Raw genomic sequence first — 25,861 nt, 5'->3', positions numbered from 1 at the left:
TGGCATTGTCCTGTTGGAAAATGCAAACGTCTTCTCTGAATAGAGAAGACGTCTGGATGGGAGCATATGTGTGCTAGAACTTGGATATACCTTTCAGCATTGATGGTGCCTTTCCCGATGTTAAGCTGCCCATGAACGCACTATGCAACCCACCATATCAGCATAATGTCTGAGCGCTGGTAACAACTTGGGTTGTCCTTGTCCTTCGTGGATGGAAAGGCATTTTTTCTTCAAATTTTGATTCGCCAGACCAACCGAACAGTTTGTCCACTTTGCCACAGTATTTTAAATGAAAGAGGAAAACGCTATCAAGATATGGGCTTCCCTATAGAGTTTTAGGCGGGTAACGGCTGGCACGGTATTGTGTTCAACCCATGTTTTCTGGAAAGTTCATGAAGCCCCATGTTGTGATTTCCAGTATGTGTAGCATCCTGTATGTGATATGCAGTGCTGTCTAAGGCCGAAGATTATGGGCATCCAGTATGGTTTTGGCCTGGACCCCTTACGCACAGAGATTGTTCCAGATGAATCTTTGGATGAGATTAGCACTGTAGATGATGATAATCGTCAAACTCTCTTTGCAATTTTTCTCTGAGAAACCTCCTTTATCGATAAATGATCCTCTGCCCATCCTTACTTCTGAGAGGACACTGCCATCTGAGAGGTTTTTTATATCACAATCATGTGCCAATGACAATAATAGTTGCAAAATCGGGTCCTCCCAGCTGTTCTATGACCAATTTATCTTTTCCAGGCCTCTTATTGTACCAAAAAAATTTTTTTTTGTGTAGCTCTATCAAATGAGCCAATATTTGGCTATGTTAATCCAATCATCTTAAAAACACGTGATATTTCATAATAAAGAAATGTTACTTGAGCACACAAATCAGCATATTTGAACATATCTGAAAGCTCATGTGACACATGAAGACTGGAGTAATGGCTGCTGAAAATTCAGCTTTGCTGTCACAGTAATAAATAATGTTTTAAAATATATTAAGGATAAACAGTTGTTCTAAATTGTAATAGCCTTAATGAGCATTAGAAACATCTTTCAAAAGCATTAAAATAGTTTACCTTCCCTAAACTTTTGAACGGTAGTGTATACTAAAATCAAGCATTGCGTCTCCTAGCATTAGAGAAAAGAAATAAAACAATAGCCAGCTGTCTGTCTGTTTTCCACTTAATGAACATTGATTTAATGACAAATAATGTTTTTTTTTTCTTCCAGGGAGGGGGAGATTGTCCAGAGATGAGTATTGGAGCCATCAAAATTGCCCTTGAAATCTCCCTACCAGGGTCCTACATTTACGTCTTTACAGATGCCAGATCAAAAGACTACAAGTTGACCCACGACGTTCTTCAGCTCATTCAGCAGAAGCAGTCACAGGTAATCAAATCATTCACTCTATTTCCAGCTACAATTTAGTAGCATTAATAAAAGTTCCACCATGTTTGCTCTGTAAATGATGCCTTGCATACAGTGCTAGCTGAACATTTTTATATTGCAGCACTTTGTTCTTTATTTGTAAGTCACTTTGGATAAAAACATCTGCTAAATTAATTCATTTAATGTGATGTGAATTCATCTGGAGATTTAGAATCGTGTACAGAATACCACTAATGATCAGATTTTATGTGCGTGGGCAGGTGGTTTTTGTGTTGACTGGTGACTGTAATGACCGATCGCATATTGGCTATAAGGTGTATGAGGAGATCGCCTCAACCAGCTCAGGACAGGTCTTCCATCTGGACAAGAAACAAGTCAATGAGGTAAGACTACTGGGGGCTATTATTTTGACGTAACCAAAGAATATTAATTTGCTCTTTCTTTTGATGTTTTAGACAGTAACACGATGCTGTTGTATACTGTATGTCCAAGGAATAATAATGAAATCTCGTCATATCCTAACTTGGTTACCAGCCCAGATTTTAATCCACCTGACTACATCACCCCATGTACTGTATGATGACAGAGTGAACAAATTAATTGAAAGATTAGAAAAGACGATGGAGATTCTTGAGGTGCAGTGATGCAGTATGCTCTAGGGTAAAGGCTTTACTTCATCTAAACAAGTCAAATGCGCTAAATAAGTCCAGGATTCTGTTTTATAGATCTCTGAAAACCTAGGATTTAGAAGAGTTTGCTCTTTTTCAATGTTCTAAGAAATTCCTATCAATCTTCATATGCGGTCAAGCTGTCCAAACACTAAATTCTAAATTAAATAAAGATGGATCAAGCTACAAGCTGCTGAACATGACGTGGATCTGACACACATTGTATTTTCTCACAACTCTTTACCTTTTCTGACCTACTTCAGGTCTTAAAGTCTCTAATAATGTGCTGACGAGTTGCGTATATAAATGCGTATTTGCTTAATGCTAACGGCAAACGAGAAACTATTATAATGTTTGCCTTTCTACATTAATTCCTTTGTTTAACCGTTCTATCTGATTATTAGACAGACTTATATCTGTATTAGACAGAACTGTTAACGACGACAGCGAACAAGAGGGACAACTCTATCTCAAATGTCCAACCTCAAGCCTTTCTCAGTGCCATCAAAATAAAAGTCCCGAACACATCGACCAAGCAGAAAAACTTATCGATATAACGGCCTTGGCCGACCACTAGATATAACTATGACTTTGTGTGCTCATAGTTTCTTTTGTGCTTTAATATGAAAAGATATAAAGCTCCGCCACTGTATTTGTGCATGCAATTAAAGCGCATGTGCTACAAGCACAGTATAACGGCTGACAGGACAGGAAAATAATTTTTTTACTGACAAATGGCCTGACCACATCTCATCTGACTGCAGTTCACTGTTGTTCTACTGAAGCTACCCCGTCACCCCTGTACCTTTTCCGTGCTTCTTTGACTAGCGCCCGGTGTTCAGACCTCCCATTGTTTCTATGTTCGGTGTTCTATGTTCCGTTTTCTGTGTGACCCTACCAAATAATCAAAAACAGCATTATATATCCAGCAGTTATTTTGATGGACTCTACTCTTTTTTTTATCTTTTCATTGCAGGTGTTGAAATGGGTAGAGGAGGCAGTGCAGTCCTCTAAGGTTCACTTGCTCTCAACTGATCATCAAAATGGGCTCACAAACACCTGGCAGATCCCCTTTGACCCTAGCCTGAAGGAAGTGACTGTTGCTTTAAGTGGCCCTGCACCAAATATTGAGATCCGAAATTCTCAGGGTAAGGAGAATGTCTTTGTCCTCTGTAATCTGATTACAGTATCCCAGAACCAACACATAGTGTAGACTGATGAAGAACTGAAGCATTTACTTCTTGTGCTTCTAGGAAAACTTATCGGGATTAAGGATGGTCTGTCTGAGCTTCTTCACATCCCTAACTCTGCCAAAGTCCTCAACCTCAAAGACCCAGCGCCAGGAATGTGGACCATAAAGGTGATGAACTAGTTTATTGTACATGAAGATGCACATACACATTTCACAGGGCTTTTGTGTCAGTGTAGATGATTTAACTGTAACTGATGGTTTTCCAGAAAGGTTAAGTTATTGCTTTTAGTCTGTTTTATCTCCTCAGAATAAGGACATATCGCAGAGTGATGGATAGGTACTCAAGTCCAAGGTTGTGTGGTGAAGTCATTTATGTTGTTGCTCCACTCATGTCATGGAATCTGAGGTTTAGGTCTTTGATTACCCCGCTGTGTGGAGGGTTGCTTCAGGGTACACACAGTCCCAGTGGACCAGTGAAAGGATAGGATAAAATTTTTGCCTGATTGATTTGTGTGCCCTGTTGCTCATGTGCTGCTCAAACTGCTGTATGGCTCTTCTTTGAGTTTGGAGAGTTTGATGATTTATGTGCAGAGGAATATAAAGAGACAACATGTCATGTTACTTTTGGACTGAAGAGAGGGGTGAGATCGTCGTCTGGCATGATGCATGCAGAATCCACCCTATATCTGTCAGTTTTTTTTCTTCTTTCGCCCAAACTCTTCTCCTCCCTCCCTTCACTAGTCATGTGAATCTTAGTATGTGTGCATGGCATTGTTGCTTTTATTAAAATCTGAAAAGCTTATTGATAAAAAAAATAATCTGTCCCATGACATTATTTTAACTATGCTCAGATAGAATGGAGTGTTACAATTTTGTAATATTTACATTCAAAAGTTTGGGGGTTGTAACATTTTTTTATGTTTTTGAACATTTTTTTATGTCTATGTTTTTTTACACTCACCAAGGCTGCATTTATTTAATTAAAAATACAGTAAAAACTGTAATATTGTGGACTATTATTACAATTTTTTTATTTTTTTATTTTAAAATGTCATGTATTCCTGTGATGGCAAAGCTAAATTATTAGCAGCCATTACTCTAGTTCTTCTCTACAGAAATATTCTAATGAGCTGATTCACTGCTCAGGAAACATTTTTAATCAGTGTTGAAAACAGTTGTGTTGCTTAATTATTTGAAATAGAATTTGATGTAACATTATACAGGTCTTTATTGTCACTCTAGACACAATTAATGCCTCCTTGATGAATAAAAGTAATTTCTTTAAAAAAAATGATATCCCAAACTATAGTGTATATCTGTTATAAAACTTTGAAGCTACAAGGGAGTGCAGGCATCTCATTGTTGGATATGAAACATAAAAAGAATATTTTTATATGAACAGTAACTAAAAGTTACAAAAAGTTAAAGATATATAAGAAATATTGAAATCATTACCTCAAAAAGTAATCTGATAGTAATGCATTGCTATGTTCAGAGTAGGTTACACTTGTCATCTGAGTTTGAAGTTTTTATATACTTTGGCTATGTAATTTTTTTTGTTGCATGTACTGTACAGAGCATAGAAAACAATGGCAAAAGTTCCTTAATCCCCTAACGCTCCATTGTCCGTATCTTCTCCAATTATGTACAAACCCAATTCCAAAAAAGTTGGGACACTGTACAAATTGTGAATAAAAACAGAATGCAATGATGTGGAAGTTTCAAATTTCAATATTTTATTCAGAATATAACATAGATGACATATCAAATGTTTAAGCTGAGAAAATGTATAATTTTAAGGGAAAAATAAGTTGATTTTAAATTTCATGGCATCAACGCATCTCAAAAAAGTTGGTACAAGGCCATGTTTACCACTGTGTGGCATCCCCTCTTCTTTTTATAACAGCCTGCAAATGTCTGGGGACTGAGGAGACAAGCTGCTCAAGTTTAGGAATAGGAATGTTGTCCCATTCTTGTCTAATACAGGCTTCTACTTGCTCAACTGTCTTAGGTCTTCTTTGTCGCATCTTCCTCTTTATGATGCGCCAAATGGTTTTCTATGGGTGAAAGATCTGGACTGCAGGCTGACCATTTCAGTACCCGGATCCTTCTTCTACACAGCCATGATGTTGTAATTGATGCAGTATGTGGTCTGGCATTGTCATGTTGGAAAATGCAAAGTCTTCTCTGAAAGAGAAGACGTCTGGATGGGAGCATATGTTGTGCTAGAACTTGGATATACCTTTCAGCATTGATGGTGCCTTTCCAGATGTGTAAGCTGCCCATGCCACACGCACTCATGCAACCCCATACAATCAGAGATGCAGGCTTCTGAACTGAGCGCTGGTAACAACTTGGGTTATCCTTGTCCTCTTTAGTCCGGATGACATGGCGTCCCAGTTTTCAAAAAGAACTTCAAATTTTGATTCGCCAGACCACAGAACAGTTTTCCACTTTGCCACAGTCCATTTTAAATGAGCCTTGGCCCAGAGAAAACGCCTGCGCTTCTGGATCATGTTTAGATATGGCTTCTTTTTTGACCTATAGAGTTTTAGCCGGCAACGGCGAATGGCACAGTGGATTGTGTTCACCGACAATGTTTTCTGGAAGTATTCCTGAGCCCATGTTGTGATTTTCATTACGGTAGCATCCTGTATGTGATGCAGTGCTGTCTAAGGCCCGAAGATTATGGGCATCCAGTATGGTTTTCCGGCCTTGACCCTTACGCACAGAGATTGTTCCAGATTCTCTTAATCTTTGGATGATATTATGCACTGTAGATGATGATAACTTCAAACTCTTTCCAATTTTTCTCTGAGAAACTCCTTTCTGATATTGCTTCACTATTTTTAGCCGCAGCATTGGGGGAATTGGTGATCCTCTGCCCATCTTTACTTCTGAGAGACACTGCCACTCTGAGAGGCTCTTTTTATATACAATCATGTTGCCAATTGCCAACCTAATAAGTTCCAAATCGGTCCTCCAGCTGTTCCTTATATGTACATTTATCTTTTCCGGCCTCTTATTGCTACCTGTCCCAACTTTTTTGGAATGTGTAGCTCTCATGAAATCCAAAATGAGCCAATATTTGGCATGACATTTCAAAATGTCTCACTTTCAACATTTGATATGTTATCTATATTCTATTGTGAATAAAATATAAGTTTATGAGATTTGTAAATTATTGAATCTCTTAAAAAATGCCCCTTTATGCCCATATCCCTTGTCTTTCCTGCTCTCTCCTCAACATCTCTCAGAGGAATCCTTCAGGATCTTCTCATCATTCTTGGCATCATATCATGCAGTGCTTCAAGGCCCATGGTAATTCTTTAGGATGGTTGTAATTTAAAAAGAATGCAAGCAGAGGATGGGTTGTCATGGTTTGAACCTTAAGCACTGAGCTGCAGACAACATCAAGCATACACCAGACCCTCAGCACCAAAACAGTCATAAAGGGCAGTGCAAAACAGCAGGGATCATGTTTAAATGACTTCGACTGTTCCATCTGCCAAAAGCGAAGAAACAAAGCGATTCATTCTTAATGTTCGAGAATTTCAAGTGTGCTGTATCTATGGATCTTGAGCCGACTGTCATCATAAATTAGTTTTGTTGTGCTTCTTCCGTGCAACATGCTGTGAAAAACAAGCTGTGTCATTACAATTGAATGCTGTTATCTTAACAAATACAAATAACTTTCTATTTGTTTACATTTTTGTGTTGTTTTCAATTTAACCTCAGACGTCCAGTGAGGGAAGGCATTCAGTCCGTATATCAGGCCTCAGCACCATCGATTTCCGAGCAGGATTTTCCCAAAGGCAAACATTGGACTTTAAAATGACATCCAGTCGGCCAGTCCAAGGTGAGTTAGTATTCAAGGAGTTTGAAGTCATAGAAGGCACAAAATTCAGTTTAAACAGGATTAATATTGTGAAATATTATTACAATTTAAAATAATTTTCCTGTAATGGCAAAACTGACTTTTCGGTAGCCTTTACTCCAGTCTTTAGTGTCACATGATCCTTCAGAAATCATTCTGATATGCTGATTTAGTTTTCAAGAAACATTTATTGTTATTGTCAATGTTGAAACCAGTTGTGCTGCTTAATATTTTTGTGGAAACTGTGATACATTTTTTCAGGATTCTTTGATTAATATAAAATTCAAAAGAACAGCATTTATTAAAAAAATAAATAAATTCTGTGTCCTTCTTAAAAACCTTATGTGTCCTTGCTGAAAAAAAAAAGAAATCTTACTCACCCCCAACTTGTGTTTCTGTCTGGACCACACACACTGTCAAATTTATGAGGTCAACATAGTGGCTGTGTACTTGAGCATTTTAAACATGTTTTGGTTAAAATTTCTAACCTCCATTCTCTTTCCCACAAACACACACACACACACACACACACACACACACACACACACACACACACAGGAATCCCCACATTTATCCTGCTGAATACCACTGGACTCTCCCCTCCTGCTCGTGCTGATCGTCTGGAACTCTTGAGCATCACTGGTGATGTAATGAAGACGCTGCCCATCCGCTACTTTCCTGACCGACGCCCTTATGGCATTTGGAACATCACTGAGTTTATTCCGCCCAAAGAGGCCTTCTTCCTGCGAGTCACTGGCTATGACCATGATGGCTTTGTCTTCCAAAGAGTGTCCAGTGTCTCCTACTTCAGCATTGTGGCAGGTCAGATTAGTGTAGATAGATAAAACCACAGCATAGTCAATCCAAGTATCATATAAATGTTTTTTCTTTGTATTTTACTATATGTTACTAGTGTGTTTTTTTTCTTATTTTTTTAGAAGCACCCAAAGTAAGCATGCCCACTCATACCCCTGGTTACTACCTGCAGAAGGGGAGTGTTATGTGCTTTGTGGATAGCCTGATCCCCTATACCGTGCGTTTCACCAGGGAGGGACTACCCCTGGGTGTGGACCAACTCTTCGGGTAGTGCTAATGTAGTTGACATGTTGTGCAGTGTGACCTACAATATCATTCCAAAGACTGGGGTCTGTAAAAAAAAATTATTTTCTTTTTTTCTTATGCTCACCAAGACTGCATTTGAAAAAATTAAAATAAAACAAATAAAAACAGTAAAAATAGTAATATTGTGAAATAACAAATTTTGTTTTAATGCATTTTAAGACAATGTATCCTTGTAATGGCAAAGCTCAATTTAGTGGATCTGTTATGAATACTTAGTTACTAGGTCACTAAGCAGGCTCTTTTAATCCTGTGCTCAATGGCCCAATGCTGATAACCTAATCATTTACAGTGGGGAAAATATTTATTTGACCCCCTGTTGATTTTGTAAGTTTGCCCACTTACAAAGATAGGAAAAGTCTGTCATTATATGGTAGGTTTATTTTGATGTCTAGAGACAGAATACCATCCAAGACACCAAGTGCAGAAACCCTTATTGGCAAGCACAGGGGTCACCAGGTTTGCACACATCTCAGGAGGGATTTTGGTCCACTCCTCTTTACAGATCCTCTCTAAATCCTTAAGGTTTCTTGGATGTCATTTGGCATCTTGAAGTTTCAGCTCCCTCCACAGATTTTCAATAGGATTGAGGTCTGGAGACTCCATGACCTTAATGTGCTTCTTCTTGAGCCACTTCTTTGTTGCCTTGGCAGTATGTTTCGGGTCATTGTCATGCTGGAAGACCCATCCAAATACTTATTTTACTCACTGAAATGCAAATAAATTTCTAACCTTTATATAATGTGTCTTTTCTGGATTTGGGTTTGGGTTGATATTCTGTCTCTATCCGTTAAAATAAACCTACCATAAAAATTACAGACCCTTCATTTCTTTGTAAGTGGGCAAACTTACAAAATCAGCAGGGGATCCAATAAATATTTTCCCCACTGTAAATCTTTGCAATCTTTCTTTAAAATTTTTTGTTTTTATTTGGGAAAGGATTTATTTTATATGGCTTTACGTTTTTATTGTCTTTTTAGGGAGTCTGCTAATGCATCATGGGGAATCCCTCAGGTATCCCTGAAAGATGAGGGCTTTTATGAGTGCATCGCCATCAGCAGTGCCGGAACAGGACGGGCTCGAACCTTCCTTGATGTTTCTGGTTAGAATGTCACCTTTCATTTTCTACTACATTATAGCCTGTTATTATCAGTAACATTAGCAGACATGGTAAGATACACTATAACGAAGTTGACATGAATGAGTTTTGTTATTCAAAGTTTGCGAAGACTCAGAGAGATGCCCACCATTAGAAGAGCACTGAAGCATGCTGCCTGTGCATGACTGAATGGTCAGGCATTTTAACCTTATTTATTTAAATTACAGCAGTAGAAGATTAATACACTGTAAAAAAAAATGTTTGAGATGTCCACAACTGACATTCCAAAATGTCTGTCATATTTCAGCTTAAACATTTTGTGAGTACATTTTAATTAGCAGCATCCCAGAAGATCGGCTCTGATACACATTGTAAAAAAAAAATGCCTCTACTCACCCAAAGTGGAAAACACTTAAGTTCAGCTGAAATGGCCTTATAGATTTTAAGCTTTAATCATGCTCTGAGAAAACTACATGTGTTGCCATGAAAAAAATAATATGTGAGCTGAGTATAAGTTCAGGAAATGAATAATTACAGCAGTAGAAGATTAATACACACAAAAAAAAAAATTCAAACTACAAAACTAAAATTACACCTGAAGATCATGGCAAATGTGACTGTTAAGGTCTGCTCACACCAAGGTGATTATTTAGTGCGCTACATATTATTTTTGGGCATCATGGCAAATGTGACTGTTAAGGTCTGCTCACACCAAGGTGATTATTTAGTGCGCTACATATTTTAATATGTTCAGACAAGCAGAAACATTTGCAAGGTGTTAATGCAGCGATTTTTTTTTTAAATGTAGAAAAAATCTAATTTCTTTTCCATCACACTGCAAAGAAAACTGGCCAACCAATAACAACATTCTTGGTCATATACCCAGAGCTGCTGCTCCTGCATAACTACAACTTGGTGGCACTTGCCAACAGTCTATTTTGCTAAGCGACAGTAAACTAGTCTTGTATTTGGTGTTGTTTGATAAACACCATAGCGAATACAGAAATTTAAATGTCTGTTTGAAAGCATGTAAATACTGTTTGACTTCCTATATTCTTTGTGACAAGCAGGCATCAGAAACAGAAGCTTGCTCAGAGCTTTGTGTACCAGGGTTAATGGGGTATTTCTGCTTTTCCTTAAGTGCCACCTACTATTAGAGAGTGAATTTGCATTTTCATTCAGTCTGTTTGCCATTTGTTTTATTGTTTTTTTTTTTTCCGCATAGATCTAAACAGACAAATCCCACAGCAAAATTTGACTGAAATTTCATGCCAAACATTTACGCACTGTCTAGGTAGGCTGCAATTTTGAGACACAGCTTATATCATCATGTCACTGCAATTAGATTTTGATATGAGATTTTGTACTTGGAAGACAGATCCGAATTTGTATTACCTAAGATTTCAATAAGAGAGAAATATTTCAATGTTTGGTTTTTTATGTTGCACAAGGGCTGCAAAAATAAACAGGACTGTATCCTCATGGCAGTGTGGGTTTGGAAACCAGACACCACACTGTCCTAGACCCTGCTTACACAAACTTCTTGGACAAATAGCCTCAATTCCTGTCTTCCTGCCTTATGGTGAGATACTGCCTTAAAAACACCCAGGGTTACTTTAGAGTCTGGGATTAAGATCCCATTCACCTGGAATGATCACCTAGGACTTATGTTTCACGTATAGGTTCATTGTTGACCAAAGGTTTATCCCTGTCCCATTTTCTGAGCTGTTTCCCAAACTGTGTTGTCGCTAGGCCAGTGACATGATTAGCAGGAGTGACAGGAAAAACCTCCCTTATTAAATTTATATGTCTTCCTGTATAAATTCCACACCTATGGCCTAATCCACACATCTGTCAACACCCTCCCCATTTCCCTTCGCATTTTAGACTCATTGCACAGACTCTCAGATCTGTAGAGTTCACAGACATCCAAAGACCCTATGAGAACTCACAGACAAAAACAATTAATGAAGGTGAAGTGTTACAAATTAGACTGTTGAATTCAGTTGCTCTGGGATAAACAGGTTTTTCATCACACATTCATGTGTATTTGTGCAGAACCTCCTCCAGCTATCATGGTGCCCTCAAATGCGACTGCGTCTCCCGGTGCAAATGTCATTCTGACGTGTCTAGTCGCCAGCACGGTGCGCTTTAACCTGACATGGCAACGAGGGGAAGTGGATCCCACATTGGACCATCGGATGCGTGTCACCGCCAACCTATCCTTGGAAATCCAGCGAGTCACTCCTGAGGATGTCGGTTGGTACACCTGCATCGCAGCCAATGAGGGTGGAATCTCTGCTTCTCGTGTGTACCTCAGTGTGCAAGGTAAGTGTATCTGTGTGATTTTTAGTGGTGTTGATAAAGCAATAATACAGAATCCACTTATTGCAACAGTTTTATCACATTTAAGGGCATAAGTGTATGGGAATGAAAAAGGGAGGGCATATTATATACCTTACCAGTTTGGCTAATGAATATTAATTAGGCAATGAAAGGTTTGCTAAGCATAAGTAGAACAGCTTATTTCTTGTGCATTCATACTGCCAGTGTAATATTGTGACTATAATCATAATGAACATTTTATTTAACTCATTAGAATTTTACTAATTTTAATAATTCTAGTTGTTATTATTGACCCAAAGGTGAATATTCTTTTTATTAAACAGTCACATTCCTTGTCCACTAGGTGTGTTTAAACTGCTAAGAGCTTGTAATACATGCATAGAAAAAGCCATGGCACAGGGCTCTTGGCAGCTCACTCTTCCATCTCTCTAGCGTAAGATCTGTTTTCACTGCAGCCTTGCTGTACTATTTCACTGTAATATTTTATAGCATTTGTGAAAGTGATTTATGCTGGTCTTGCTTACTGTTTGTGATCCTGCAGTTTCCACTGAAATAGGCTCTTAACCCCTCTCTTAAACTGAACTAAGAAGACTTCCTCCGACAGTGCACAACCCGGGCAAATCACTTTGCTTTCTCTCATTGGGGAAAACAGCCATTTTTGTGCAAAAGAAAAATGACAAATGAGATCACAAATGAGAAGAGAAATGGCCTTTGTAACAGAACAGAACAGAACAGAACGGAGGTATAATGGATCATCCACACACTGAGCTGAGCTTCTAAGAAGTCATGAAGTATTTGTCTGCACTGACCTTTTGTGTTGCATATCGCTTACAGAATCAAGACTAGTCTGCTGTTTCTCATACTGAGGCAATTTTTTATTAGTCATGCTCTGTGGTAATGTATTAGAAAAAGCTGGTTTGATTTGGAAAATTAGTGATTTGATTCAAAAAGTTTGGAGGTAATATTGATGCGTAGATTTGACTTGAGATTGTCCTTGATGATGATGAAATGTGTCAAGCCCCTGAGGGCCCCAGCAGGGTCGGGCTTGAGTTTTTTTAGCAGGAGAGCGGGAGTGACATTAACTGTATAATTTTACCTCATTGTTGAGTGATGTGTCTCTTAGATCATTCTTTCCCAAGACCTGAGAAATGGGTTTTCCCTGCATCCCATTTTAATTCTCTCTGTTTCTGCCCTGTCTCATTTCTGTCTCTCTTTAGGTTTATTTTGTTGCGTCTGTGTCTTCTTTCGAGATTCTGTAAAGTAGCTTTATAGACACTGTAAAAAATGCTTTGCCAAACAAAGCCTTTATTACAGTGCATACACATTAACATGCATATACACGACATTTTATAAATAAACTAATAATAAAAATAATAAACAATTAAATAAAATGTTAAATAAAAAATTACTAAAATTACGAAAACTAAGAATTAATATTTAAATAATGTAGAAATAATTAAGGCATTTTTATAATTTTGTATGTTATATTATATATTGAAAATATATAGACAGTTTCTGATAATCTCTCTCTGTTTTTCTCTGTCTCATTCCTTCTCTATCAATATCTGCTTCCTTTTCCTTTACCCTCTATTTTTGTCCCGCTGCTACACTAAGTCACTTTGATTTTTTTTTGTGTCAGTCTTTGGCTTTTTAAACAGTTGTCACTGTTGTACTGACAAAGTGCATGCATGTGTGTGTCTGTGTGTCTGTGTGTTGTGTGTGTAATCACCACCTGCTGTGATTCCTGTGCTGTCCTAGTCATTATGGGTCCTTTGAAGTGGGACTGCTGACACAGTGATGCCTGTCCAGTCCACAGAGTCATCTGCCCTAATCCTTTATTCAACATTACTTTGACCTGCACTGTCCGCACACACTGTTTACAGCCTCAGTCCCTGTCAGATGTACATCTCTGTGTTCAGAAGGTCCAGAGAACCAAGGAATATCTAGAACTTTACAGACCCTTAGTGAAACTTTAGTGTGAAACTTTAGTCTTAATCTTTATACCATACCTGTAGGCATTCAGTTTGCTTAAACTGTAAAGAAACATATTAAACTATTTGTAATGATTTGAATTAGAGTAATCTTAGGCAAAGGACCGTAGATGTGGAGGTATTGTTAAAACCAAGCCTTTAGGCAGACCAAGTCTATTAGAGTACAATTTAGTGAGCAAGATTTGGGATAATTACAGCTTTACTACTGGATTCAGACTGGAGCTCCTTGCCTCTCAAGTACGTCTCCATATCCGTGAGCTGCCGAACAAACCTACCGTCTATGAAAACCCATAGATATGAAGCTGGATATGTGCGATACTAATGTTCAAAAGCATCAGTTTTCAAATCTCCCAGGATATTAATATTGTTTTCAAGTCATAACATGATATTCTTCAAGTAATTGTGTGGAAATTATGTTTTTTTAATCAAAACTATGTAAATTTGTGTGAAAAAGAAAAAAAGGTGTCGGAGTTTTAATGCCTCTAGTGTTCATTTATTTTGGAAACTGCAGTGATATGTACTTACTGGTATTTCGCATCTCGCTAAAAGGTACCCCCAGGTACGTTTATGCCATGAGACCAGGTAGTCTGTTACCATTATATATGTTAGTCATGTTACTGATACTCAAGCACTTAAGCAGTGACTTACTCTGTTCCAAAACTTAGTGAGCTGCATTCAGAGGCAGCATTTTATCCTGTTACAAAAGGTAGGCAATTACGTTATTCTGCCTACTACAGTAAGATATCTCATTTTAGATAAGAACTTTTATTCTAAGGCATTGCATGTATTCTTAATTGAGAAGGCAATCCCAGAAAGTACTGTGTCAAGGTCAGTTTAAAAAATAAATTCAAGGTGGTGGACAATTTGAGAGAAATGTTAATTATAAATAAACTCAGTTGATTCTCCCCTGTGCTATTTGAAAGCTGCCTACGCAGAGCGTTCTAAATTAAATCACTTATGCTGCCATTTAAGTTAGGACGCTGTCTTAGATAGCAGCTGTCTATTTAGGCAACTTTCTAGGTTTTAGAACAGAGCTATTGTGTGCATTGCCTGTCTCTGGCCATGATGTCACACATCCTCCTCTGCTGGAATATCGGGACAGGCAGAGACTGGAGGTCAGAGAACAGTGATGACACACATGAGATTGGCTTCAGCAGTGAGAAAACACTCTTATTCAGCAGAGGCTGCATATCATGAATTGATCAAGAGCATGCTCAGCTTCAGCAGCTCAGAGAATCTGGAACCAATAATCCCACTTTAGTGTTTCTGTAAAAAAGAAGAATGAATGATAGGAGAATTGCTGTGAAATGTCTTTGGCTGGGTCTAGAATTATATCATGGGTATAAAGCAGGACAGTTTTAAATGGGTATTGTGGAGGCCACATGTGAACATTAGATGCAGTTATGTTCTTTACAAATACATCTATAAAGTTAAGATTAAACTAATGACTGAATATCTGTTGCTGAATGTAATTGTAATTGAGGTATTTGTAAATCTCATCCGACCATTTGATGGATCAAATATGAACTGGAAAATAAATAATACATTTCCTTCATAACAGTTTCACAACAATTTTCAAATGCCCTGTGACTTTTGCAGTTTTTATTGATTTATTGAATAGGCATAAAGGATAAGGATTTGTTACAAATATATTTTTAATTTATACCCGATAAAATATTTTAAATGTAAAAATGTCTATTCATTATAAAAAATCCCATGGACATAAAATTGTATTCATTAACATGAGGTTTCCTGACCTAGAAATCACAATTTTATAATAAAGTTAAATACAGGTTTTCCAAGTCTGTGGTAATCCTGGTTTTTTAAAGACAAAAAAATGAATTAAAATAAGAAATGTCTTAGTTGTTTTGTCCTATTTTTAAGGGGACATCGAATGCCCATTTTCCACAAGTTGGTATGATTCTTTAAGGCAGTGGTCGGCAACAGGCGGCTCGCGGGCCAAAACTGGCACGCAGCCTGATTATTTTGATAGCCGCTGGTTCTGAAATAGATCTGTCATGACAGCAACAGTTACTCACAATCACTTCATCTTGAGTGATAAAAAAAAAAAAACAACATAAATAAATTTAAAATTAAAAAAAATTCAGTAACTATTGAGAGCTTTTAATTTAAAAAGCTTTTAATTTGTGGTGCCGTCTAATATTATATTCTTAGCACACAGCGACAACTTCGTTGCAGATAAAACACACCAGCTTTGCATTCACAAAACTAGGTAGGATGAACGCATAGTTGTGTTTCTATTCTTTGTATGCCCTATTTTCGCTGTCAACGTTCCTCTTTAAAGGGGTCATATGATGCGATTTCAAATTTTCCTTTCTCTTTGGAGTGTTACAAGCTCTTGGTGCATAAAGAAGATCTGTAAAGTTGCAAAGACTAAAGTCTCAAATCCAAAGAGATATTCTTTATAAAAGTTGAGACTCATCCACGCCCCCCTAAAACTGCTTGTTCTAACACACCCCCACATCTCTATGTCACTATGTGAGAATATTTGCATAACGCCACCCAGATGTTCACGCAAAGAAAGAAGGTGTACCTTTTATTCTCGTTGTAGTATTGTTGTTGCCGCCACCGCCATGTCGTATAGACGCTGTGTGTTTCACTGTGAAAGCGAAACTACTTTGTTTGGCCTTAAAAAAGATGATCCGTGCTGGTCGCTGAGGAAATACATTTACTTTGCAATGTGGATCGCCGAATCGGCTTACACCGTGAACAAAGTGGAGTCCAGCCTGGGGTCGTCACATGTGGTTGCCGCAAGCACATGGTACGCTCCTTCATAGAATCCGCCTCAAGCCGCCCACCTCTGCTCACTCAAGCCGGCCACGGCTCACTCAACGCTCACACAAACGCTGTTTCGTTGAGAAAGCGAAACTACTTTGTTTGGCCTTCCAAAAGAAGACACGACAAGAAATCATGTTTATATCAAGTTTATAATGGGTTTTATGTTTATGTCTCGTCACTCTGACTGGACAAGGCATCACAATATGTTAAGAGGCCCAACATTTCCATCACACACTTGAGGCATTCGGCCAATTGACACATTTCAGAAGGCAAGGCATAGAGGAGAAACAATAATGTACAGTATGTGGAAAATATGTTTTTTTAACCTTAAACCGCATAAAACACATTTTATTACACCAAATACACAAAATAATGTTCTTTTTAGCAGCATCATATGACCCCTTTATACTCTTTGATAATGCCATTTTCTCTCACCAGCTAGCTTAAATGTTAACATCACTCTGCACACGACGTAATAGCGTACCTCCAGCATGCAGACAATAAAAAAAAGCAGTTTAGTATGTGAGGATGCCAAGGAATATTATATACAAGGAGTGTAAAAGCAGGCTACGTCAAATAATTAGTACAATAAGTTAGGCTCCATTGTGTAACAAGCAAATTAAAATGATACACATTTATTATTCAAAATATGGAAAGAGGAAATAAAACATAGTTCGTAAAGAGGATGACTCAAACATTAATGTGTTTTTTTAAGTCCTCTTTTATTTTTTGAGTTATTTTTATCACAATATCTCCCAAATATGTGTGTTTTAGCAAGGCGGTGTTGCAAGTTGATGAATGAAGATACTTGCCAGGTTACTGTCACTACTCTGCTTTATTAATTTATCCAGTGTAAAACTTGGACACCACCACACAAATGTGGCTTTTTGTTAATGACTGTCCTACTACAGGATTTAACACAGAGTAACAGCTCACTACCAGTTATAAAAGACACTGTAACAGTCTGTCACAGGCAATTCTAGTTTAATTTTTCATCAGTTAATTCACTTTAAGTGAAATTAAAAAAAAATGCACTTAATTTATCCTTTGACTATGTTCTGGCTCACCTTCTAGTGGCAATTTTTTTTTTTTTGGCCCAATGCCATACCTACTTGCCGACCCCTGCTTTAGGGTCTGCATGAAATGTCTGCAACATACTGTACTTTGGTTAAAATTCCTCAGTGGTCGTGTAAAAAACCCCCACCTTTTTTACCATGTCAAAAACAGATCTGTTCACAGCGACCCATTTCCGTGCATGTCTCTTTAGATGATAATGAGCTCACCCCACCTCTCTCTTCAGTTTTTTTGCGTATTAAGTGGCTTGTTACCATCAAAAACAAAACTAATCATCTGCGTCCCCAGTGGCTCTCATGTTGGGAGAAATTGAATACTTTTTTACATCCAACTTAAAAAAAAACAGCATTGCATAAGAGACATGTCACTACAGCTGTTCGAGAGTGGAGAAAACAGTGGACAGTGTACAGCTGTCTGAAGGCAGAAATATGCTAATACAGGACAGTCTGTCTGCGGTCATGGGTGGGGCCTGAGCAGTATGACGTCATACTCCTCAGAAAAACACAACGGCTTGATAATTGAGACTGTCTAGGTTTTTTTGAGGGATTAAAAAAATGAGTGAATTGATTTTTATCATTGTAGGGAGGTTGTGTCCACACACTGCTAAGAATTTTTTTTTATGCAAATACCATATAAATGTGAATTTTGCATCCGATGTCCCCTTTAAATTAAGTCATCTTGAGGCCCCCTTGGAAGTTTTCTGAGGCCCCATAATGGACCCGGGTCCCCTTGGTTACTGCTTTAGGAAATTTCAGCTGTGTTTGTTTGTACAAAATTTGTTGCCACGGTACATTTGCATAGCAGCTGCTATGGTGTTCTGTTACCAATCATCACAATCAACTTTTTTCATGCTAGAACCACCAGTAGTGACTGTTGACCCACGAAACCAGACATTCAGCACTGGTCAGGAAGTTTGGATTAGGTGTTCAGCCAAAGGCTACCCCTTACCCATGGTGGTGTGGACACACAACGATATGTTCATTATCGGCTCCAGCAGGTAAAAAAAAAAACACACTTTTGAATCTGGTCTCTATGTGTTAGCCTTTACTGTAGTCTGTTGTACTCTTCTTACCCAGGCACAGAATGACCCCTGATGGCACACTGGTAATCAGGAACGTGGGGCCGAAGGATGCTGGGACATACGGCTGCTTGGCGAGTAATGTTGCAGGAACAGACACTCAAACTGCCATCGTCAGCTACATTGGTCAGTACAGAGAACAATTGCATAACACCACTAAATGAAAGCAATAAATCCCAAACCAAAGATCTAAGATGGACTTTTTACATAACTTTACTCAAATGCTCAACTTCTCACAACTTTAAATAAGTGAGACATTTGACATATTCAGTCCCACCCTGTGGTTATTTTCTAGTCTTTAATTAAGTTTCCTGTGATCTTTGCCCCTCTGTAGAGTCTCCACAGGTGACAGTCCCTCACTCTGACCTGCTGATTGGTCTAGGACAGATGACCATTTTGGAGTGCAGGGTCACGGGAGTTCCACATCCGGACGTCCTGTGGTACAAAGGTCAGCTAGTGTACTCCTTAACTTGTGGACATCTTTTTGTCATTTACGCACCATTTTTGTCATTTTGTTTCCATTTTAATAGACCCCATCAGCTCTAATGTACTGTATGATCTTCAGGTGAAGTGCAGTTGAAGCCATCTGCAGTTTTAAGTATGGACCCTCAGCGCGGCATTCTGAGCATTCAGCAGACTCAGGACACAGATGCAGGAGAATATACATGTGTGGCGATAAACTCAGCTGGCTCAGCACAGGGGTACATCACTCTGGACGTGGGCTGTAAGGCTGTATTACATACCCTGTATTTGAATTAGGGTTCCCCCTACTTCCTTGCATAACCATTAATCATTATGTACAGTGTTGTATATTTTGAATGCATTTCAATGTAGCAGGGCCTGTGAAACATTTACGTGAACCTTAGTTTTTTTTAGCTTTGATAGACTTTTCGTTTAACACATATTTTCATTTGTATGAATAATTGAATTTTGTATGCCTATTGTATGATTTTTTTCAGCTGCCTATTGTATACCCCTACTGTATGAATAAATATATCAGACTATTGTTTTGTTCTTTATTCTGTATTCCACAGCTGCTCCTCAGTTCACACGAAAGCCTACAGATCTGTCTGCTGATATCGGCACAAACATCACCTTGCCATGTCATGCACAAGGCCACCCAAAACCCCAAGTCTCTTGGAGACGAGAGGACAGCATCCAACTCTTCTCTCAGCATCGCCGTCCCAGTACTGTCACTCACAAAACTAATGGGGACCTTTTCATCACCAGTCAGTGTCTCCCTTTTACTTTCACTCTCTCTAGGCCTGCTTAAAAAAAAATTCAGAGAAATTTAGCATTTTATGCATTAAAACTGTAAATATTTTTCTTTTGTTGCATTTAGTTGCATTTCTTAATATTTATTTTTTTATTTATAAGTAGATACAAGTAGTGTTTCGATGTATTTTACAAGGTTCATGTGATTTTTTTTATTTATTTGTCCTTTGCCTTTTAGGCCTCTGGATAGAGGATGAGACCACCTATGTGTGTGAAGCTCAAAACCACTTTGGCAAAATCCAGGCCAAGGCCAAAGTCACTGTTACTGGACTCGGTACGATATCTGAAAAAACTGTTCAGTCATAACTGCAGCGTATGTTTCATCTTTATGCTGATCCTTCTGTCAGCAGGTCACTTAAGGGAAGAAGCTGCTGTGGGATATTAATTGCTTTGCACTTCCTTTAACTTATTCACATGTACATTTTCTCGGCCTGAGGCCCATAAGCTTGAGTTTGCAAGGTGCTCAGAAGCTCAGTTTGAGTCCATATGAAATTATTAGGCTCTGTGGTACATGTGTTTTTGGTTAAGAGAGATAGGATGCTTTAATAGAAGGCCAAAACCAGAGTAAGTTAAAATTCATTCTCTGTGGCAAGGGATATACCGCACCAGATGTGAGTACTAAAACATGCATAATGCATTGCAATGTGTATACTTTGGTTATTAGATTATGTTTATGTATTTGAGGTTGTTTAATTACATTGTAGATGTTAAATGAATGCATTTGTATGTGTTTGACGGAGCTCATGCATGCATGCATGCCTTTGAGAATACATACACAAATACTCAGCTTTGCCCTCAAAGAATCAAAGGAATTTAGGCATCCTTTCATACTTTTGTCTTTGATCAAAGAGTTGGAGACCCAGCAGTGGCTCACAGTCCATTTCTAGCATCTGTGAAGTTCTACTCTATGAGTTCTGATCCCACAGGATGACGTCAATCAGTTGAGACCTTACCGCACTGGCCTGCTTCAACATGTGAGCCTGGCAAAAAATTACCCTCTTTACATGCATATTAGAAAATGGCTCATTCAAAGGTTTTTGCAGAAGCTTTGAAATATCATTTGGCCTGATATAAGGCCAGATTTTAGCTCAAATAAGCAAGACATATGATAAAATCTCCCCTTCTCTCTCTATTATCAGAGTACATGTTTGTGTAGTTTAGTAGGTTAAATAAAACACAGTTTACACTATGACTCATATAAACACTGCTTTAAAGCTTCAGAGTCTAAGTATAATCACAAAATTCTCATCAAGGGTCAATTGGTTTTGTCATATTGAAGTACACACTGTGTGTGAGATCAGAAGTGTCTCCAGTGCAGGTGTATCTCTGTGTGTGAGGGAGTGACTGTTTTTGTGGTCCTGTAAAAACAAAATAACACCAAGTTGAAGCTAAAGGTCACTAATGTGGTCTTGCAGTGTGTCTCAACCATCCCATAATTCTGCTTTGCTGAGCTCTAATACCCCATGTGTATTCCAAGGTTAACAAGCAAGACATTAGAGGTGAGGCCAGTCCACTGAGTTATCAGTGTCAGTGTTTCCAGTGGAGACTTAACCATCCTGTGTCTGATTGAATCAGGAGAGTCACGTCTAAAATAATTAGGATTATGATTTAAAAATCTATTTTCTTGTCTTGAGGGTAAAGGTTCATAGGATGCACCTCAGGTTTTGGTGTGAATGGCTAAATTTGTCAGTGTGGCATATGTAATGGGTGGACCTTTTTTAAAACTACCATATTGAAACTATCTTTCAGAAACTGCAGCATTCTCATAAACACTACTGTTTAAAGTTTGGAGTCTGTAAGATTTTGTAAAAGTTTTTGAAAGATGTCTCTTATGCTCAACAAGACTGCATTTATTTGATCAAAAGTACAGTAAAAACAGTAAAATTGTAATATTATTACAGTTAAAAATGCAAATCTGATTTTAAGCAGCCATTACCTAAGTCTTTAATTTCACATGATCCGTCAGAAATCATTCTAATATGCTGATTTGCTGCATAGGAAAAATTTCTTATAATTATCAATGTTTAAAAACATTTGATGAATAGACAGTTCAAAAGAACAGAATTTATTTGAAATAGAAATCTTTTGTATAAATGTCTTTACTTTCACTTTTGATCAATTTAATGCATTCTTGTTGAATAAAAGTATTATTTTCTCCAAACTCCAAACTTTTGAACAGTAGTGTTTATCTCTGTAATACTTCAATGAAACTTTATATATATATATATATATATATATATATATATATATATATATATATATATATATATATATATATATATATATATATCACCATCCTAATGTGTATTTTGTGTGTAGTGTCTCCTTTGATAGCTCTGAATCCAACAGTGGTCAGTGTGATAGAGGATCAGCAGGTCACTCTCCCCTGTCTGTTACTTGCTGGAAACCCCCTTCCTGAGAGACACTGGCTACATGACAATGGCTTAGTAAGTTAACACACACAAACCCGTAGACTCTGAGACCTGTGCATTTTATGTTGTCTTTAAGTAATTCCACATCACAATGATTTAATGTGATTTAAATGTATGCATGTGTGTGACCACTTGTCAGGTTACATCAAGTCCATATGTGTCTGTGAGACGTGATGGTAGTCTACATATAGAACGGGTCAGTCAGCAGGATGGGGGGCAGTACACCTGTTTGGCCGAAAACGTGGTGGGATCTAGTAACAGTACGACTATACTAAACGTCTATGGTAAGATGTAAAGCAAAAACATAAACACTCAAATACACTACTGTTCAAAGTTTTTTTTTTTAAAGAAATTAATACTTTTATTCAGTAAGGAAATATTAAATTAAAATATAAAATATAAAAATAAAAATCCTAAAGTGTTTCAACATATTTTTTCTATTCAGTGATGCCCACCATTCAGCATGGCCCTCAAGTGTTCAGTACCATTGAGGGGACGCCTATTTCTCTGCCATGTCGTGCACATGGAGTCCCCAAACCAGATACCACTTGGTCTAAGGTAAATGTTTCTCCTTTTTGTTTCCTTCTTTGTCTTTGGCACAAACATGCTCACACAGTGGGATTCTGAAAGAAAATACTGATTCTTGCACAAATCCCATCATGATTTGGTTTTGGTTATTGCATAGTGTTTCTTTTTAAATATAATTTTTTGATTGTAATTTAATACTTTTTTTTTCAATTAGCATAATGTTAGTGATTTTTTTTTTTTTTTCAAAATAAAACTTTTCTTATAGCATTATTTAGTTAGGAGCTCATTTAATCTTTTGAACTCTTAAATTTTACATTTACATAAAAACACTGAAATTGCAGGTCCTTTATCAGTCTCACCATTTCAGCTATACACTGTACCCTCATGTTGCTGTATGTATGTGTGATAATGTTTCCTTAGCGAGGTGAGTTGCTGGATCTGAGTGGCAGTGTCTTTTCTCTGGGTGAGGAGGGCAGTCTTTACATTGTCTCCCCCAGCGGTGAAGAGTCTGGGGAGTTTGTGTGCACAGCCACCAATGCTGCTGGATACAGCTCCAGGAAGGTCCAACTCACCGTCTACGGTTAGAGCAGCTTGATCTACTTGGTTTGCTCTGTTTTACCTGTCTCTGTGGTTTTGATTCTTGTGTTTTCATTATGTCTATGTGTGCTTGATTTGTTTGTTTCCTGTTTATTAGTTGGGTGCATCCTCCAATCTCACCCTGCTGTACTTGCATACTGTATGTCTTTGTAAACATGTAGTGAAGCCCAGGCTGAGCGGCGTTGGTGGAACAGAAATGGAAAATAACTACAACAAACTGTTGGAGATGTCGGTAAAAGTGGGTGATGATGTCACACTGCCATGTGAGTTGGAGAGCATACCTCCTCCCATCATCACATGGGCCAAAGACAAGCAGCTCATCTCCCCCTTCTCTAATAGGTATCAGTTTCACTTATGTGAAAGCCTCATTTATAATGAATACATATGATAATAAATGTGAACATACTGTGATTTCCTGATTGTTACTATGATTGATTTATTTGATGTACTTAGGCATGAAAAGAAGTTCCTAAACGCTTAATAAAATCATCTTCAATCTATAATCATGCAGATATTCAAAATATTCTTGTGCATGTAAACATAGTCACTTATAGTGCTGTTCTAAACTTTAGGATCAGTAAGATTTTTAAAAAATCTTTTACTCAGCAAGGATGCATTAAATTAATCAAAAGTTACAGTAAAGACTTTTACAGTATATTGTTACCAATTTTTTTAATGTTGTTTTGAAATTTCTGTTCAGCAAAGAATCCTAAAAATTTATTATATTTTCCCCAAAATATTAAGATGCACAACTGTTTTTAACATTGATAATTATAAGAAATGCTTTTGAGCAGAAATGTTTGGATCATGTGACACTGAAGACTGGGCTAATGGCTGCTGATAATTCATCTTTGCACTGAAATAAATTACATTATAAAACATTTTAATAAAAAAAATAGCCTTTTTTACTGTATTTTTTATCAAATAAATGCAGCTTTGGTGAGCATAAGAGACCTTTTTTTAAAAACATGAAAAATTCATGTCTACCATAAACTTTTAAACAATAGTATCAAGTTGGTCACTCACTTATTCAAGCATGCATCCCTAGAAGTCATCAGAAATGTGAACAAGCATGATATGTGCACAAAAAAAGCTTGCATGCATGCTTTTTTTTAACTCGTGTTTGGAATCAAATCTCATTTTACATGCTTTTAAACACTATTTAACTTGTACATGAGTAACTTGCTCTTCTCTGCATTGTTTTTCAAAGGCCTAAAGGCAGAAATGCGACTGCGGTCAGATTAAAATTACACAGTAATTAAACTTTCTTTTTTCAGCTCACCATGAAAGTAAGCGGAGGTATAATTTTGGAAGCTTCTGTGTAAACCAGGAGCACCTTTGTGGTTTCACATCTGCAAAAGAACAGCTCTTTTTCTTGTTCCTTAATGTATGTAACCTCTTCCTTACAGACATATTCAGCTGCCATCAGGCTCCATGAGATTAACAGAAACACGTGTGACAGACAGTGGTATGTACCTCTGTGTGGCTACCAACATAGCTGGAAACTTCACTCAGACAATCAAACTCAGTGTGCTGGGTAAGAGAAACGGATCACATTTATTTACTTGGATGCTCTTGCAATTTACGCTTGCATGTGAAATTTATCAAAGCAGCAACAGTTTTATCTCATGCCATTGAAGTTCTTATGAGCACACATCAGCCAGGGGGTCTTAAAATGCAGTTCCCATCTGTTTAATTGCATCATCTTGCCTTAGACTTGCGGTGACACCAGGATTTAATCAGTTCAACACATCCTGAGTTGATTTCAAGAGCTCTGCTTGTACCCACAACTATAAATAAATATTTCGACAGAAAACCGCATGTAAAACAACTCTGCATGAGCATCATTAAATGACTGATTATTGCATATTTCATAGTCAATTTCACATCACACACCACAATCAACTCAGTAAGTACCTCCACATGTTTACATTTCACACATGCTGGTGTGCTGTTTACCAGGACAGACACAAATCCAAATACTTTTGTCATTTGTTTTTTTTTTTGGGGTAGTCCATCCTATGATCAATTTGTCTCTGAGGCTTTGTTCAGACAGGTACCATTTTAACAATATCTTACACAAATATCTTACACTATTTTTTGGATTTCAAGTATTTGTTTTTTCACATTTAGGACATGAAGTGACTGTTGTCATACACAATGCATAGTAGTGCCTGTACATGCTTTGTAAATGAGTGAGTTGAGACACAAAGTAGTGATTGAGTGAGCAGTTTCGGACCCAGCATTACTGTGTAAATAGTAGATGATTTTTAAAAAAGACTTGAGGCTGTAAAGGTGCTTCAACTAAGTACTGAGATAAGGGTATGAATACTTATGCAATGTACATATTTCATTTTTTTTTTGACAATTAATTTTTTCTTTGACATTATGGTGTG

At 37.6% G+C, this 25,861-nt stretch overlaps 1 protein-coding gene across 1 annotated transcript in view; it reads left to right on the top strand.

Moving 5' to 3' along the window:
- The window catches only part of LOC109047598 (hemicentin-1-like), an 89,379-nt gene that overhangs the window by 22,324 nt on the left and 41,194 nt on the right, over nt 1-25,861 (top strand). The window contains exons 4-23 of the mRNA XM_042777949.1: nt 1,651-1,773; nt 3,035-3,206; nt 3,312-3,418; nt 6,989-7,109; nt 7,686-7,949; nt 8,066-8,210; nt 9,227-9,348; nt 11,404-11,673; nt 18,411-18,552; nt 18,632-18,759; nt 18,968-19,081; nt 19,199-19,357; nt 19,668-19,862; nt 20,087-20,182; nt 22,228-22,355; nt 22,480-22,624; nt 22,786-22,898; nt 23,289-23,448; nt 23,627-23,804; nt 24,875-25,002. Of these exons, the coding sequence (XP_042633883.1) occupies nt 1,651-1,773; nt 3,035-3,206; nt 3,312-3,418; nt 6,989-7,109; nt 7,686-7,949; nt 8,066-8,210; nt 9,227-9,348; nt 11,404-11,673; nt 18,411-18,552; nt 18,632-18,759; nt 18,968-19,081; nt 19,199-19,357; nt 19,668-19,862; nt 20,087-20,182; nt 22,228-22,355; nt 22,480-22,624; nt 22,786-22,898; nt 23,289-23,448; nt 23,627-23,804; nt 24,875-25,002 (3,010 nt within the window). The remainder of the gene's footprint in view (nt 1-1,650; nt 1,774-3,034; nt 3,207-3,311; nt 3,419-6,988; nt 7,110-7,685; nt 7,950-8,065; nt 8,211-9,226; nt 9,349-11,403; nt 11,674-18,410; nt 18,553-18,631; nt 18,760-18,967; nt 19,082-19,198; nt 19,358-19,667; nt 19,863-20,086; nt 20,183-22,227; nt 22,356-22,479; nt 22,625-22,785; nt 22,899-23,288; nt 23,449-23,626; nt 23,805-24,874; nt 25,003-25,861) is intronic.

The sequence above is a fragment of the Cyprinus carpio genome, chromosome A20, assembly GCF_018340385.1.
Source record: "Cyprinus carpio isolate SPL01 chromosome A20, ASM1834038v1, whole genome shotgun sequence".
In the NCBI taxonomy this organism is placed as follows: domain Eukaryota; kingdom Metazoa; phylum Chordata; class Actinopteri; order Cypriniformes; family Cyprinidae; genus Cyprinus; species Cyprinus carpio.
Note: the sequence above shows the minus strand (reverse complement) of the source record. Positions and strands in the feature narration are given on the sequence as shown.